The sequence below is a fragment of the Magallana gigas genome, chromosome 1, assembly GCF_963853765.1.
Source record: "Magallana gigas chromosome 1, xbMagGiga1.1, whole genome shotgun sequence".
Classification (NCBI taxonomy): domain Eukaryota; kingdom Metazoa; phylum Mollusca; class Bivalvia; order Ostreida; family Ostreidae; genus Magallana; species Magallana gigas.
This window is the reverse complement of record NC_088853.1, coordinates 47,734,596-47,752,026: the sequence shown is the minus strand read 5'-3', so window position 1 is coordinate 47,752,026 and position 17,431 is coordinate 47,734,596. Positions and strand designations below refer to the sequence as shown.

Genomic DNA, 17,431 nt, shown 5'->3' with positions numbered 1-17,431 from the left:
AATCACAGTCAGTTTCAAGGAATGAATAAATAAATAAATAAATTAGACAGGCATGTCTCATCTAAATTTTTAACATCATCTAAAAAACAAGCTACTATTAATACAACAAACACTGTAGTTACTATTTAACAATCAGAGTTACTATTAAATATCAAAGATAAAATAATAACCCCCCCCCCCCCACACACACACACACACAACACAAAACCAATAATGTGCAACAGTAATTAAATAAATACATTTAAACTATGAATAAAGTAACAATAACTGTAACAAGAAGTTACACACTTAATGTCTTCAACTTTTCAGATAGCGAAACTGTTGCAGCTTTCTTCAGAGTCGCGTTACCTCCACATCTCTTCCTGCTTCGGCTTTCCTGCTAACACAAACTAACGCACTCACTTTAGATCGAAGGGCAATGTTAATGTCTGTCAGCTTGTCATCACTCTTCAGAACTGCATACTCTGAAAGAAAGTAGCAAATTTTAGAAACTTTGTTAATGTTGTAGAAATAACAACAGTTCAGTATTTTTGTTTAAAGTTGTTAATGCTAATAAGAGTACAAGGCAAGCCAGAAATATTTCAAGTATTAATATTTAGTGTGATGGAATTAATTCTATTCTGTCAAAAACATGTTTCATATGGGTTTTTGGGAATTCTTGTCAGTAAAGTCCGAGAATTCATATTAGGAAATAATGTGCATAAAATTTAATACAGTTAACAATCAACTTGCTATGCAGAATTAAATATCATTAATTTTGAAATAAATAGTGATAAAATGAATTTCCACCGGAACTTTTGTACTTAGATTATTACTGTAATTGAATAAAAATGTGGTTACAATATATTGAGTTACCTATGATGGTCTGTACAATCTGCTTGTCAAGTCCCTTTTTGTTGCGAGCCCCACTAAGGTTTCCAGCCTCCACAAGCTCATCATTCGTGTAGAATGCTGATAAAAGATATCTGGCTTTGGCACACCCAGAGCTCTTCTTATTTACCACCTTGAGGTCCTTGGGATAGATGTACACGTTGGTGTTTGGCATCAGCTCGATCATCTAGGAATAATGCAACAATTTAAGATAACTCAAGTCTGTGGGAAAAATTAATAATTTTCTTTTATGGTGTAAAGACAATTGTAAAAATGAAAGCATTAACATTAATTACTTAATATCATGTTGTTCCTGGTAAAGAGTGTCTAAACTGACTTTGAAACATTTGTTGCTGTACTTTTTATATTACATTTTAAGCCTTAACTAATATTATGTAATATCCTAGAGTTATTTGGCCTTATCCAAATACCTTTCTGTATTGTTGACAAACACAAAAAGGTAAAAGGAAATATACTCACATGGTTTGCAGCTGCCACACCAGACGACAAAACACCAGCACGAGGCCTTCCATCTGTCTGGACCTTGTAGGTAGAGGAATCACCTGTTGATTGTTATAATAAAAATTATTAGTGAAAATTTATCTACAGGAGACACATTTGGATAGTCCAATCCACACTTTGCAAAAGTTGTTCCCCTTTGCGGGGTCAACCCAAAGGTCAAAAGGGAAAAAGCAACTTTTCCCTTCTTTAAGCAACCAAATATTTGGGCGTCCTCTGAAGAAATCTCTTGGAATTTGATTTATTCCTTCGATGTGTGGGTTGCCCCAACTTGGGGCAATTAAAATTCACAGGGAAACGTTTTTTTAATGTCAAATGACAAAGTTACAACCCTCTAAACGACAAAGGCTACTGTGAGAAATATATGGGTTTTTCCCCAAAGATGGCGGCCAAGGGACATAACTTTTGTAAAGTGTGGATTGGTCTATTCAATAATTCAAAGACTAAAATCCATGGGTGCATTTTACAAAAGAACTTACGACAAATTTGTAAATATTTACAGCTTCGTAAAATAATATTTAAAGAACAAAACTGACATAAAACCAATTTTTTACAAATATTTCAATTCCCATATTAATATTTTTTAGCCATAATAATAAATCATTGATTAGTTGGTGATTAATTAGCATTCATTGATTTGGTTGTAAGTTCTTTTGTAAAATGCAGCCCATGATATTTATTGAGACCAATTATGACCAGAGAAAGATGGAAAATTAAATGTTCTTACATTTTGAATTAAATAAATCAAAATAATTCACTAACCTGTAGAGGTTTTGTTGGTGCTGGCAGCAAGAAGCTCCTTCTCCAATTCCCGTATTCTTTTGTTGGCTTTCTGCAACTCTTCTTTAATTTTGTCACATTCTTTGCAGTTCTAGTAAAAATAAAAAATACATATTTAATTTATAATAATAAATCAAAACAATATATTCTATGAAATCTATAGTGGAAATAATGAAGTTCATATTCCATTTAAAATACTTATTATCATTTGTTATCATCAACTTACATTTATTTGCTTTTACTCTTAATATCAAGCAGTATTTTGCAAAGTGTAAAATAGTGCTTTGATCTACTAATGCATGTAAATTGAGAAACTTTAATAATTTTTTAAAGCTACATACCTTCTTTGTCTGTTGCATTTCCTCCACAGGAAAAATTTGCCTGCATGCAGGATTTTCCTACAAAAATAAAGACAAATGAAAATGTGTTTCTATAGAATGATACAAAGATTCACAATAATAGAAATGATTTTTATAAACAGATGAACAAGTGAACAATTTCTTTTAATGGGATAATTCTTATGAAGATTCCTATTTATGAATTTTAACCCTTTATATCGTACCTTATCATAACTGCTGTTATTTGAAACGGGGGTGCTGCAAGTGGTTTCGTGAGCAAAACGGTAGTTGCTGCCATATCTGTCTTGATCTTGTGGCCACCTGTTCACCTCTGGTGTGTTGTAAAACTGGTTTTGTTGCCAGTTGTACGTCTGGGGTTGAAATGGCATCATTGGGCTGTTGGAGTAATTGTTCATCTGGGAACTCTGGTAACCATAGCACATCTGGTTCTGGTTCATGAACGTGTTCGACATCACTTGGTTATGATACATAGCATTGTTGACAGCATTGTTGACAGTGTTGTTGGAGGGCAAGCTGGTGGCTACTGATGGTGGCTCGTTGGCTGATACCTGCTGAGGGCAACTTTGGTTATCCAGGTCAATGTAGGTGCTACCTTCACTGTCAGGCAGAGTTGCTGTAGTTGGATTGGGTTGAATATCCTGAGACTCCTGAAATTATAATTAACAATGTACCATTTGACGGAAGTTTGTTGTGATATCCTCTGCCACAAACATCTCATGGTATATGAAATTCAAGCGAAGAAGAAAAACAGTAACCTGTCAAAAACACATTGTTAAGGTATAATAAAGTCTGTGAAAGCCTAAATAAAGAGGGCCTATCCAAGGTGGCCACCAGTGAGATGTGCGGGGACAGTTTTATTAAATATTTTTGTTATAAAATTTACTAATTTAACAAAATTCACTAATATTCTCATAGTTATGATTTTTAAATATCATTATATAACATTACTTGGGTTCTTTCCAAAAATTACAGAATTATTTTTAAGCAGCTTTATATGATAAAGTAATTTATTTCAGTTTAACCATTCATTGTAAGTGTTTAAATATGTTATGCTGGTTTTGATTTATTTATTTGGCAAGTTAAACAATCATATTGAATTCAGTACATTGAATTGTTGTATTTATATAGTTATAATGAGAGAACTTTGATTTATTGACATTAATTTTTTTTTATTTTAATTCACCATAAATGACCGGTACATTATACTTACTGTATTGACTGTGTCTTTGAACGAGTTCAATGAGGACAGGAACAGCTCATTTTTTTTCAGAAGGGTCTGTTTCTTTTTTTGTTGTTCTTCTTTCTTTTGTTGGCGTATCTCTTTCTCAGCCTCCCGGTTTTCTGTTGACAGTTTAAAAATTGAGGATTAAAATCAATGACAGGAATTCAATGCTATATACTTATAAAAATGATGCCTTTAAATATAATAAAATAATTGTAAGGGGGAATTTATTCACATATATTTACATTCAGTGTATATTTCCCCTTCTGTTTGCATTGGAAATCTGTGACATTCAATTTTCTATGAATACACTTTGCTAATTCATGCGCAATGAGCAAAGATACAAACGTCTTCACATGTTTTGAGTATATTTATTTTCGTAAATTTAAATGAATCATTCAATCTTACATAACCAATTTTATGTACAGTACTTTAAAAAACAATCATTAAATAATTTTAATAAAATATATTCACTTCTTAATAAAAAAGATTTTTTTTCACAAAGTTTCTGGCATTATCACAGTTCAAGAGGCAAAGAAATCTTGGCTTATATTACAATCATAATATACAAGGAAAAAACTACCGGTAATACTTTTATTAGACTATAACTAGAACTTCTTAATTACCTTTGTTTTCTTGGGTCTTTGTCTTCTTCCCAGTCGATTTGTCAGTCACTTTTCGCTTCCTTTTCTCAGGTTTCTCTGAAAATAATTGTATATCATTTAACATTTTTTTTCAAACCAAATAAATTTTTAATAAGATTGTTTAAACTTGCACCTTGCAATACAAATTATCACATCTCTGTTACTATGGGTTGTAGTTAATTTTCACTAAGATAAGTTTGTGTCAGTTTGTGATCAATGAAATAGATCTAGAGTAGATCGAATACAAACAATCCCATCGAATTGACAATAAATAAGCTATATTGACCTCTTTTTTTAAATTAAACGATTGGTCCTCACTTGTAGTTTTGGGTTTTTTTAAGGTGACATAAAATAAAAAATTAACTTTGAGCAACCAAAGAATTTCTTTGTAAAAAAAAACCTGAATTTGTTTTTAATTTAACTTTTCTAGCATTATATACCTTTTTCTCTCTCTCTGTGACATTCTTGCACTCCTTGTCTCTGATCATCAGTTCCTGAAATTTCCTGCATAGGCCCTAATTATTAAATAGAAAATACAAAAGTTTACAAACATGCATGTTGATTATCATCCTCAATTATAATCTGATTATACCAAACAGGCACACATATAAAGCTAATATGAGATGAATGAAATTAACGCAGTTGCTTATTAATGTCTATGTGATATGTTTTTGGCAAGTAAATTCACCTCAAGGGTCGAAAATATCATCCTTTTTTATAATAATTTAAATGAATAATGACACATTTTATGTTTATTTTTTTTAAACAATACATGTACCTTCTTCACTTGACTCCATCTTTTCCACATGCTCAATGGCTAATCTTTCCAGCTGTTTTTTGTCATCTGTGGTATTGCCTACAAATATAAAAGTACACAATAATATTTTTAACAACTTCTGGACCCCTTTGGGCATTATACAAAGGATATAAACAAATAAAAGTGAAAAAATACAAATCAACAATACATGAATACAAAAAGAGAGGAGATTTCTAAATGCAAGTTTACATCTCATATAAGATGAATATTCAACTTATTTAAACCTATTCTCAGTTGAAACAATTCTATATTAATGTAAAAGTCTGCAAAATGTTCAAGAACATTTCACATTCATTAGTCATTTACCAGATAAACTGGTCTTTATTGCACAGATATGTAAAACTATTACCAAAGGTAATTTATTGTTTGATGTACAATTATTAAAATAATATGGATTTTTTCAATCTCTTTTTCAAAAGGAAATATCAAAAATTCTAAGAAACTATGAAATAATAATTAAGGTTAGAATTCCATATTATATCTTATTCGATAATCATTTCTACTTACCACGAATGGCTACTAGCTTTGCATTGTGAATGCCTGAGAAGCCTGGACAGGATGCCTTCACAATATCGCCCTCTTTGTAATCTTCATAACTTTTCCGTGGTTCTTTCACTCTGGACAAAGGTATAACACTGTATTTCTTCTCATCGATCCACTCAACTAGGGAATACATCGTATTTCTTGCAAAAACTTTCTTTGAGCAAAAACGTCCTTTTCAACGGTTTGAACTTGGCGTAACTGAATTTTCAACAACCAATCAACGATCAGATTTACAGATTTTTAAAATTGACCAATCGTTTTAAAGCACGAAGATTGCCGAGAATTAAATTTTACTTTGATTTAAAGTTAACTCTGTAGTATTTTGTTTTAAGTTTAATATTTATGTGAAATTATATTTCTGTGTATTTTTAAAAGTGTCTGGTAAATGATTTGCGTGGTTATTCAATTTTTTACTATGTTACGAAGTTACCGGAAGTCAATTTCTCGACTCTTCCGATATTCAAAATATAACTAAAAAACCCAATTATAATCTATTGTAATGTTTATTGTTGTTTATTTTTTTAAAGAAACATGTTTCTTTACGAATTTTATTGTTTAATATTAAAATTTATTTGTCACGAAGATGCCGGAAGTTCATATCTCTTGACTTCCGAGAAAAAGGTCAGCCATTTTGAAAATGACCTGTTAACTAGAGCGAGAAACTATCGACCCAGAAATAATTATGAACAAGCGCGGGAGATACAAAGTCTATACTGCGGACAACTCAGTTGAGGTCCCGAAAGTTTCGTTATGGCGAAAGCGTCGTGAAGTTGAGCCTGCAGAAAGGAGTACTACTCAATTAAGCACACCAACTGTAATGGAGGCATCGGAAGAGTTGGCGCGTATTTCCAAGGATATCGACTTCTTTCACAAAGAAGCAATCCAATCGGTAAGATATGTGTACCGAATAAAAATATAATAACATGACAATTTTAAAATGGAAAATCCACGATTTGTAAAATTAAAAGACTTTACCTCGCGTGCCCACGTTTCTTTACTATGGGAAATTTACAATTGATAGCAATGTCATTGTTTTTAAAAATAAATAGTTGTAAAGAAACGTGCTTGATTAAAGTGCCTGCACTGCCCTGCAGAGTTTATTTTGAAATTTTAACCAGTTATTTTTTTTCTACAGGTTTTTCCAGATTGCTCAGACGAACCTGTTACGCTTGATGAACCTTCATATCAGGAAACCACTGAAAATGCTGACACTGAAGAAGACGATGATGATGATGGATGTCAGAGTGCATTTGATGATAATGGTATACAAAAATTTCAGTTATATTTTAATAATAAGTATTTTTTCAGACCATTTTCCACCATGATAATAAGAATGATTGATATGTACCAAATTTTAAACACACATGACAATATTTAAAGGCAACTTGTGCGAAGGAGATATAGCATCGCTGCTGTGCATGTGTGTTTATGTATGTGTGTCTTAATTCTTCAGTTTGGAAGCAAGATTGAAAGAAAATCCTTACATGTATACTTATCGAACTTCGTACACTTATTTGGCATGGTAAAAGGACAAACACTGTAACTTTTCAAGTCAATTAGTTGAATACTTTTTGATATAATAGTAAAAACACAAATTTTATGTACAACTTGACAATAACTATTTCCACTTCACTTCTGTGAAATTAAAGTGAAAGTAAGCAGTTCTAATCAATCTAGCATAGGTATTAAAAACTCTAGTTTACATACATTATTTTCTAGACATATTTTTTTTCTTCTGAAAAGCAACTTTCACAGATTTTTTGTTAATTTCAGGTGTGTTTCCTAATGCTAACCAGCCTTTGTACTCTGGAGCAAAGATCACCTTAGCAGCCAGTATGATTCTCTTGATATCCTACGCCATGCGACATGCCCTTTCTGGAGAAGCTTTAGCAGATCTTCTTGTACTGATTGAGATTCATTGCCTTTCTCCAAACTTGTGTGAAACAAACCTCAAGACTTTTAAGAAGTTTTTCCAGAACTTGAAATCGCCGCTTCAGTTCCATTTCTATTGTGAAAAGTGTAGCACCTACCATGGCTTAGTGAAGAGGGATATGTGTCCAAACTGTCACCATCCAACAAGGAAAAACTCAAGTTCCTACTTCCTTGTTATCCCAATCATAACACAACTATCATCATTATTTGCAGGTACAGATATATTATGGCAAATGATTTGTAACATAGTAATATTTTTAACAATCAACTGTTAAAATTCACTCATATTCATATGTCAAATTTGATTTTGTTTCTCATTGTAAATGTGCATCATTGTTATTTCTGTAACTTGGCTGAAGAATTTTCATGATATTCTGCAAATTTTGAAAATTCATAGAACACACTGTCTGATGAATTTATTGGCTATTTTTCCAACTCTGATTGTATTCTATCATATCACAGTACACTCCTGTAGCTGTAAATTGAAGTTAATTTGAGTATTGTCTGATAAAAAGAAAATAGATGGATATTATTGTGTATTCAAATTTAATAAATTGTCTTCATTCTTTAGATGGAACATTAGCTCGAGAAATTTCAAAGCAGAAAAAAACACATCGGAGAAAAGATGGAGAAATCACTGATGTCATGGATGGTCTTCTGTACAAAGAGAGGTTTGACGATGACGGCTATTTCCATGGCAGCAACAAGGATAAAGCAGAGCTCCACATCTCCTTGCAGATTAACACTGATGGTGTGTCCCTCTTCCATTCCTCATCCTTCAGCATCTGGCCTGTTTATTTTATCATCAACGAGCTTCCACCACATCTAAGGTTGGTTTATATTTATTTAAATGTATTTTACATTTTGTCTTGAATCTTGAATGTACATTGCTTATTACATGTATGCTGTGTAACATGTAGAATATTTATAACAGTACTGTAGAACATATACGATATACTAATTCATTGTTGTTTTTTTATTACCACAGATTTAGCAGAACAAACAGAATATTTGCTGGGTTGTGGTTTGGTTATTCAAAGCCTGATTTCTGCACGTTTCTCAAACCTTTCGCTGAAAGTCTTCATGAATTGTACCGTTTAGGTATGCTATATTTTTTTAAGCTTTACAATAACATGCATAATGACGTATTGATTGTATTTAAGAGCCTTTTTTTAAATTTCATTTTTGGATTGTCAGATCAGCATGCTCATATTTAAATAAAACTTTACAAATAACAGAATAATTTTATATTGCATTTCTTCTCCATTATTCTTATTCTAAATTTTTTGAATTGATGAATCAGGAAAAAAAGTAGAGAAATGTAATCACCTGCTCCAAAATATATTTATATGTATATCACTAATCATTGTTTTTTTTCTTCATTTCAGGAGTAGCTATTAACAACCAGACAATTAAAGGCATTCTTTTGAATGGAGTGTTTGACTCACCAGCCAGATGCCTCTTCCACAACATGACCCAGTTCAACGGTTTTTATGGATGTCCCTATTGTTATGCCCCTGGAAAATCAGTCCAAACCAGTGAGAGAGGCCACACGCTTTCATACCCATTCAACATGGAAAATCCAAATGGACACCATGAAGTCAGAACACACGCTAGTCATGTGAAAAATGCAGAAGAAGCTCAGCTGAATAGAATGGTTCTTGGAGTGAAAGGACTTACATGGTTTTCATACCTACCCAAGTTTGACACTATTAGAGGAACTGCAATTGACTATATGCACTGTATTTTGCTAGGAGTTGTGAAAATGTTGGCAACACTGTGGTTCGAGAAGTCGCACAAGCAAGAAATGTTCAGCATTGCCTCCAGGATTACAGAAGTTGATCAACGTTTGTTAAATATTAAACCACCAAGTTACATTCCAAGATTGCCCAGGTCGTTGAGTGAGATATCACATTTCAAAGCTGCAGAGTTGAAGAACTTTTTGTTGTTCTACAGCTTGCCCTGCTTGTTTGGGATATTGCCAATGGACCAGTATCATCATTTCTCCCTACTTGTGTATTCAACTTACATCCTTCTTCAAGAAAAAATCACCATCACAGACATTCAAAGATGCAAGAGGATGCTGGTAGAATTCGTGCTTAACATTCCAGCTCTATATGGTGACAGATATGCCACATCCAATGTACACCTCCTGCTACATATAACCGACAGAGTTGTTGATCTGGGTCCCCTCTGGGCATCCTCGTGTTTTTATTTTGAGGACTTCAACGGACAGTTGCGACGCCTATTCCATGGTACACAGTATATTGACTCCCAGATTGCTTTTGCGGTTTGCGTTCACCAGACTCTACCTAAAATGGCCACCAGTTTGCCCTATGGGAGTCCAGAGCATGACTTCGTGAAGAAGATGTTGGAAAAGAAAACCCAAGCAACGAAAGAGAAAGTGTCAGATAAAGTTTTTGTTGTGGGTGCATACCACCATCGACAACTTTCAATAGAGGAACACCACGCAATATTTCTCGCTTTTGGGGACATTCATTCCTTGATGTTCTTCAAACGATTGTATTCAAACCAGCAGATATTTCATTGTGTGGAGTACAAGTCTACGTTCAGACGTGACAACAGCGTTGTACGATTCAGTGGAAACTCTTATGGACGCGTTAAGTGTTTCGCAAAACTTAAAAAATTGTGTAGCCCAAAATGTGATGAAAATTGTTGCAGCCCGTTATTTGCCGCATTAGTAAATGTGATGGACAATTCCGATGCCATGATTGAAGATGCACATGTACCACGTAGTTCGTCCAATATACACATGGTTGCTCTTAAACCAAACCTTGGACAGTTGATAGCTATCAATGTTTTGGACATTTCTGATGTATGTGTATATGCAAAAGCGAATGACAATTTGTGCTTTGTGTCAGTCATCCCAAACAAAGTGGAAAGGGAATAATGGACAAACTGTTTTCATAACTAAACTCTGGACAGTATTTCTGATGTGTATATGCATATAGTCTTAGTAGTTGTTTAAATGTTACATCTTCAATTATATATGTGTATAGTTTACAAATACCATATATAAAATCTTTGTATACTGATTGCATCTTCTAGTTTTAATATATTTGGAAAAATTTATAAACTGGAGTTTTATATAAAAAAAAAAATTAAAAGAATGTTTTTTAAAAGTGTACTGTTTTACACCAATGTTAAAATAGTGATACAATTTAAACTGTTCCAACAACCCCTCTGTCCCATAAATTATCTTTACATAAACCTTTAAATATAATTTTTAAAAAAGCACATAAAAATTACTTACATTTCAAATCTAAAAATTCTTTAGTCCCATTGAATTTTAATTTGATAGAGTTGTAAAAGTTTATGTCCAAGAAAAGACCAGTTAGTCATGTTAGAAATTAATTTTTTGGTTAAAAAATTCAAAGTCCTAGAAAAGTACAAAAAAAGTAGCCTACAAATAATCCTTTGGGGTAAAAAATTCTAAGTCCAAGAAAAGTACAGAAAAAGTACAGCATAAAAATAATTCTTTTAGTCAAAAATTTCTAAGTCCAAGAAAAGTACAGAAAAAGTACACTGTAAAACAACTAAGTCCAAGAAAAGTACTAAAAAGAATGCTGGAAAAAAATCTAAGTCCAAAACAGCACAAAAAAAGTAGTGTGGGAAAATTCTAAGTCCCAGGAAAGTACAAAAAAAGGACTTCAGGTCTGAGGACATTTTTTGCAAGTACAAAAAAAGTATACTTTTTTGGTACTTTTTCGAAAAAGCACTCAAAAGTATGTACTTAAAGTACGAAAAAAGTATACTTTTTTGTACTTTATTTTGGTATGGGATGTGTGTAATAATGAGAGAGGTGTATATTCCCAGTGTTCAGTATGTAAATAGATGATTTAAAATTTCCAAAGGTCTTTGTATTTTTGATGCATGTAATGTATAGAAAACAACAGGCAAAGAAAAAAAAATAGATTTATTTTTTAATCCAAAATAAAAACTAATATTATTTGCAAAATTTAATGTACATGTAATGAATGTATTTATCCTTTTCTGGATAAATATGTTTGTATTGTATTAGCTGAATGTCAATATCAACATGATTAATTAAATCACTCTCTGTACTTCCATGTATTTGGGGTATTAGTCCAACCCTTTGACCCACTTACTACCGTACGTTATGTAGAGGATCTGTTTAATTCTCAAGATAATATAGAAAGCAGTTTTATGATAATTTTAACATTTATTGCAGTTATTTACCAATAACAGGTTATTGACTAACTGTAATATCAGGATTTAAAGTAATAAACATTGTTTTTGTAATTTCCAATATACAGTATGTTGTTGCATCACCGGTATTTATAACCCCTGAAGGTAAGATAGTCGCAAGTTATTCACCACAAGGTATATTTATGCAGTAAAAATGTCTGTAGATTAATTTTCTATCATTCTTTCGCCAGTGAGGTTAATTTACACGATTATCAACTCAGAAGACTTGGTCATCTTCACTTCTCTTTCTGAGGAAATTCTGGCGAAGTTACCGATCCATGATCACAAAAAAACTTTTAGGGTCGGAGGGTAAAAGATAGGGTCGGTCGGGCGACAGGAAACAGGAATAATTTTTTTTTTGGCCTAAAGGAGAGCAATACAGTCTAAAAATGGCAATGACCATCGAGCTCTCTTCATAAACCTATACTTACATACTGTGCATACATCTACATGTACACTGCACTTTGAAAGCTTTGAACAACTAAATACAATGTAGCCTAAGACCACTGGAACATGTACATGTATCGTACAAGAGTACCTACCTTCTCGTCGGTTTTTCCGAGACAGCGTGATTTTGAGTGGCGTGTTTTCTGTATCAGTGTATGTGGGGACCAGTACACGTCTTCTAATGACCTGATGGACAAAATAAACACAGCACTTTCATTTTCATCTAACACCCTAAAACATCACGATAAATACTAGAAACAATGTGTATTCTTTAATATTGAAATAATAACCTATGAACGGCAAGTTTTAACTCTTTTAATTGCTGTACCATGACCATCACTTGATAAATTGATTTTATGCATAGTCCCATAATTACAATGCAATATACTAAAGTTTACTTTTAACACTCTATCATAACCCAAAAATCCTGTAATAGTTACACAATCATGATGTACAACAGTTTACAGTCTTGTAAATGATACCTAATGCACAACATTTTAAAGTCCTGTAGCTGTTGCCTAATGTACAAAGATGCATATACAGCACTGTTATTACTCATTTCAAAATTTACAGTCCTGTGTACAGCAGTTTACAGTTCTGAAATTTACAGCAGTTTACAGTGATTTACAGCAGTTTACAGTCCTGTATTTATAGCATGAGTCCCCTGTGATACTGACCAGGTTGACCTTATTGCCACTGTCTTTGAGGACGGCAATGGCCTGCTTGTGGTCCACATTCTCCAGCGGGATCCCGTTAACACTCATCACTCGGTCATTTATCCTGTAATGTACAATGATAAACATAAAACCTACACTATTATACTGTCCTATCTGAGGTTGCACAAAAGCTTCAGATGTGGTATGCAGATTCAGCCTGCTCACTATAAATTCAAGTCATGCAATAATGAATAAAAAGTATTGTTCTTATGCTAGGATTGATCTTCCTTAGTAAAATCTGAGAAGGGGGATCTTTTGAAAAGGAAAAGAGTAGACAGACATTTGTAACCATCAGCAAGATTTCACCAACCCCCATTCAATGTTTCTCAGTGCCACACAATTGTCTTGACTCCATGCAACTAACGTATAAGAATTCAAAGTTAATCAAGAAACAAATAATAGAAAATGCTGTTAAATGAACTCTATAAAATGATATCTCTTTTTCTATCCCTTTGTTAAAAAAGATTTTCATTATACCCGCACTTTCTAAAGAAAGTTCGGGTATATTGTTGATACCCTGTTCCGTCCGTCCGTCCGTCCGTCCGTCCGTCCGTCTGTCATGTTTTACTTTCTCAAACTGCTCCTACATCTTATAAACCAGCAAACTGAACTCTTGGAGTTTGATTTGGGGTATCATGTTGTTTTGTAAAAAGGTTTCAAAAATTCTCTGTTAGTCGTGGGGGTCAAATAATTGGTAAAAAATGACGTTTTTTCACAAAAAACCTTCTTCCTCGAACTCCTCCTACATTTTCAACAGTAGACAAATCATCTTTCGGAATATGTTTTAGGGTATCCTATTGATGCGCAATAAGGTTTCGGAATTTTCAATTTTGTCCTGGGGGTCATTTAATGGCTAAAAAATGACGTTTTTTTTACAAAAAAACTGGTTTCAAAAACGTCATTTTTTTTTGGCAGTATCCAAATGATCTTCTAGAATATGATTGGGGGTGTCATATTAAGGCGTGATTAGGTTCCAGAATTTTTTTTTTTGTTAAGGGGATCAGTGGGCAAAAAAAAATGACGTTTTTTGGCAAAAAAAATATGGTTCCCAGAACTCCTCTTACAACTTTTGGAGTAGCTACATCATCTCTTGGGATATAATTGGGGCTGTCCTATAGATGTGCAATAAGGTTTTAAAAATTTAAATTTCATCCAGGGAGTCAAATAGTAGCAGAAAATTAACGTTTATCACTAAAAAAACAAACATTGATCCAAGAGCTCCTCTTATGATTTAATGGATAGACAATCATATCTTGGGATATGATAGGGACTGTTCTATAGATGTGCAGTAAGGTTTTCAAAATTTAAATTTCATCCAGGGAGTCAAAAAGTAGCAGAAAATTGACGTTTATCACTTCAAGAAAACATAGATCCTAGAACTCCTTTTATGATTTAATGGATAGACACATCATATCTTGGGATATGATAGGAACTGTTCCATAGATGTGCATTACAGTTTTGAAAAATTAAATTTAACCCTGAGGCCCATTACCTACCGGTACATACCTTTTGATGCCCTTTAAGGATCAAGAATATATATGGTTAAGGGGTGGGGATCTCAACCGTTTTCGAGATATTCATGCACTTCCTGTTCAAGGGGGGTCATGACCACCCCCGGGGCCCATGACCTACATACCGTTTGATGCCCCTTGACACAAGGAACAAGAATATATATGGTTTAAGGGTGGGGATCTCAACTGTTTTGAAGATATTAAGGGACTTGCTGTTTGAGGGGGTCAGGACCACCCACAGGGCCCATGACCTACATAACATTTGATGCTCCATGACATCAGAAACATTAATATATATGGTTAAGGGGTCATGATTATAACAGTTTCTGAGATATATGGTAATTTCAAATTCCTGGGGGTTGGGGATGACCCCAGGGGTCAGATCTAATAAACCCTATATATTGCCAGTAACAGCCAATATATGATTATGAAAACCCTATATTATTATCTTTGTCCGTTTTCAATTTACCATTTACAATAGAGTCTACGATTCTTCCTACAAGGTTCAATGTTAGACCCCCCACCCTTTTGACACCCCCTCCCCCCCCTCCCCCGAAAAGTGGTTGTCTAACCCAAAATGAGAAAAATCAAACCAGGGTGCACAACTAGATATGCAGGCCTATCATATCCTAGAGTTTTGTACAATTCTGTTCAGCCATCTCTGAGAAACAAGTTCAGAGCAGGAAAGAAGAAAAAGAAGATGAATAATAATACATTGTACATGTACCGTATTAAGAACCGTACAAAAACAATAAGTCTCCAAAATTTCATTCGGGAGACTTAATAATAAAGATTAAATAGAGATAGGATCATCAAACATCAATAATTTAAAGATAATTGACAATTTCTGATTCTAAGGGGGTCAGGATGACCCTTAGGGTCATGACTTACATGCCATAATGATCTGATGCGCCTGCATGACCTAAGGAGGAATAATATCTTTGGATTAAGGTGGGGATCTCAATGGATTTTATGATATTTAATAATTTCAGGAAGAGCACTTGGGATCATGACCTACATACCATCTTAAATGCCTTGAACAAAGAAACAATAATATAATATGTACATGATATTATATGATTCAATTTAAGAACCCATATATAGATCAATCATCTGTTTTGTAATATTTCCTATGTATATATACATGTACATGTATTAGTTTGTGTTTTGTTCTATACTATTCATGTTCATGACTGTAGTATGGCTTAGTCTTATTTTAAATCACATTAAAAATTTGTCAAATATATGACTTGGAACCCCCACTCCCAAACAAACTCAAATATAAACTGTTCTCCCCCCCCCCCCCCCCCCCCCCCCTTGTCGAATGATCTATTAAAATCAAAATATAATTTGGGTGTCTAAAAACTTTTATAAACTGGTAAAAAATGTTATTCTTAAAAAAAAATTATATTACACCTTGCATAATTGACAAATGATCTATTGAGATATGATCAGAGGTCATATTTCTACCTTAAGATCAATAAGTAGTATTCATTGACAAGTTAAAATTAATAACAATAAACGATTCAAATTATAAATGTTTATACTCCACATTCAACCCCCCCCCCCCCCTAATCTAACCTGGTTACAAAGATTCAGTCTTCTTAATACATTCTTACATGTCATGATGTGTACAGTAGCAAATTTTAAATCATTTCTTGATTGCTTTTTCTCTCATGATTCACATTTACATTTTGGAAATTGCTTAATTCAATTTTTAAGATTTATAAACAAAATGTTATATGCATCACTTCCATGTGTATTCGCCTATTTGGGGCAATTGTAAAGTCTCCTAAACAAAGCAGTGACATCATTAGGCTAGGATTTACCCACATGGATCAAACACTACTGTATAACATATGAATAAGATACAATACATTATTATTTCTAAAATGTCAGGGTGTCTCCAAGGGGGCATAATCTACATACAATTTTATGCGCAATGACACAAAGAGCAAAAATAAATTATATGGTTTAGGGATGAGGATCTCAGATCTCAGAAGTTAACAAATTATACAGTGTATCATATCATTTACTATTTCATAAAGGCGGGGGGGGGGGGGGGGGGGGGGGGTGGGTTAAAGACAACACCTGGGGGTCATTAATGTACTTTATACCATTTGATGCATCATAATGACATTAGAAGATATTTTGTATTTTCCTGTTTCGTGGGGTCAGAACAGTCCCATAAGGTCATGACCTACATTGTTTTTAATGCATTATAATACATTAAGAAAGAAATACTCCTTCCTTCCTATTTTAACTCATATAAAAATGATAAGTGTCTACACCTACTTACATGTAATACACAAATTTAATAAGAAATTGTTTTATATACAGGGTCAATATGGGGTCAATTCAATACTGCAAGCAGTCTGTCAAATGAAAAAAATAACTTTTGCAACTAAAATGACAGAAACTTTACTAATGCGATAGGATAGGTAACGATGATAAGCTTATTTAAATATTAAAAGATGATGATACAGTATGCTGTCAAGGGAGATCACATTTAGAAAGTGAAAGTAGAACTTATATATGTATGCTGGCATCTCATTATATTGTGCTACTGCTACTACATGTATTATGCTTACCTAAATTGGTCAACATCATAATGATAATCCAATTAAAACACAATAATGAATTCCTTTAGCTGATCTTAACTAATTAATCCTTTTCTGCATACGGAAAACACAGACATGCATGTATGGGTGTTGCTAAAACGCGGAACGGAAAACAGAACGGAATGGAAAATATCATCACGTTTATCACTTAAAAAGGGTATAGACTGGCCAGAAACGATTTACTTTGTATCTTTTATTTATATCTAATGAATGATTATCA

General features: G+C 33.3%; 3 protein-coding genes across 18 annotated transcripts in view; 1 reads left to right on the top strand and 2 right to left on the bottom strand.

Moving 5' to 3' along the window:
* LOC105334159 (tight junction protein ZO-1) overlaps positions 1 to 17,431 on the bottom strand; it is an 89,817-nt gene that overhangs the window by 40,582 nt on the left and 31,804 nt on the right. For all 16 annotated transcript variants that reach the window (XM_066069149.1, XM_066069155.1, XM_066069117.1 and 13 more), the window contains 2 exons: positions 13,041 to 13,143; positions 12,459 to 12,549 (listed from right to left, as the gene is read on the bottom strand). In XM_066069149.1, coding sequence (XP_065925221.1) covers positions 12,459 to 12,549; positions 13,041 to 13,143 — 194 coding nt within the window. The remainder of the gene's footprint in view (positions 1 to 12,458; positions 12,550 to 13,040; positions 13,144 to 17,431) is intronic.
* On the bottom strand, positions 197 to 6,047 carry LOC136270714 (rho GTPase-activating protein gacT-like). The gene is made up of 11 exons (XM_066069190.1): positions 5,719 to 6,047; positions 5,173 to 5,250; positions 4,835 to 4,909; positions 4,377 to 4,451; positions 3,739 to 3,869; positions 2,732 to 3,175; positions 2,511 to 2,567; positions 2,152 to 2,260; positions 1,351 to 1,433; positions 856 to 1,057; positions 197 to 464 (listed from the first exon to the last, which is right to left on the bottom strand). Exons 1-11 carry the CDS (start codon positions 5,885 to 5,887, stop codon positions 334 to 336), a joined length of 1,554 nt encoding a protein of 517 aa, XP_065925262.1. The 5' UTR covers positions 5,888 to 6,047; the 3' UTR covers positions 197 to 333.
* LOC136270713 (uncharacterized) lies at positions 6,328 to 10,742 on the top strand. The gene is made up of 6 exons (XM_066069181.1): positions 6,328 to 6,643; positions 6,890 to 7,016; positions 7,528 to 7,899; positions 8,258 to 8,516; positions 8,675 to 8,787; positions 9,075 to 10,742. Exons 1-6 carry the CDS (start codon positions 6,437 to 6,439, stop codon positions 10,595 to 10,597), a joined length of 2,601 nt encoding a protein of 866 aa, XP_065925253.1. The 5' UTR covers positions 6,328 to 6,436; the 3' UTR covers positions 10,598 to 10,742.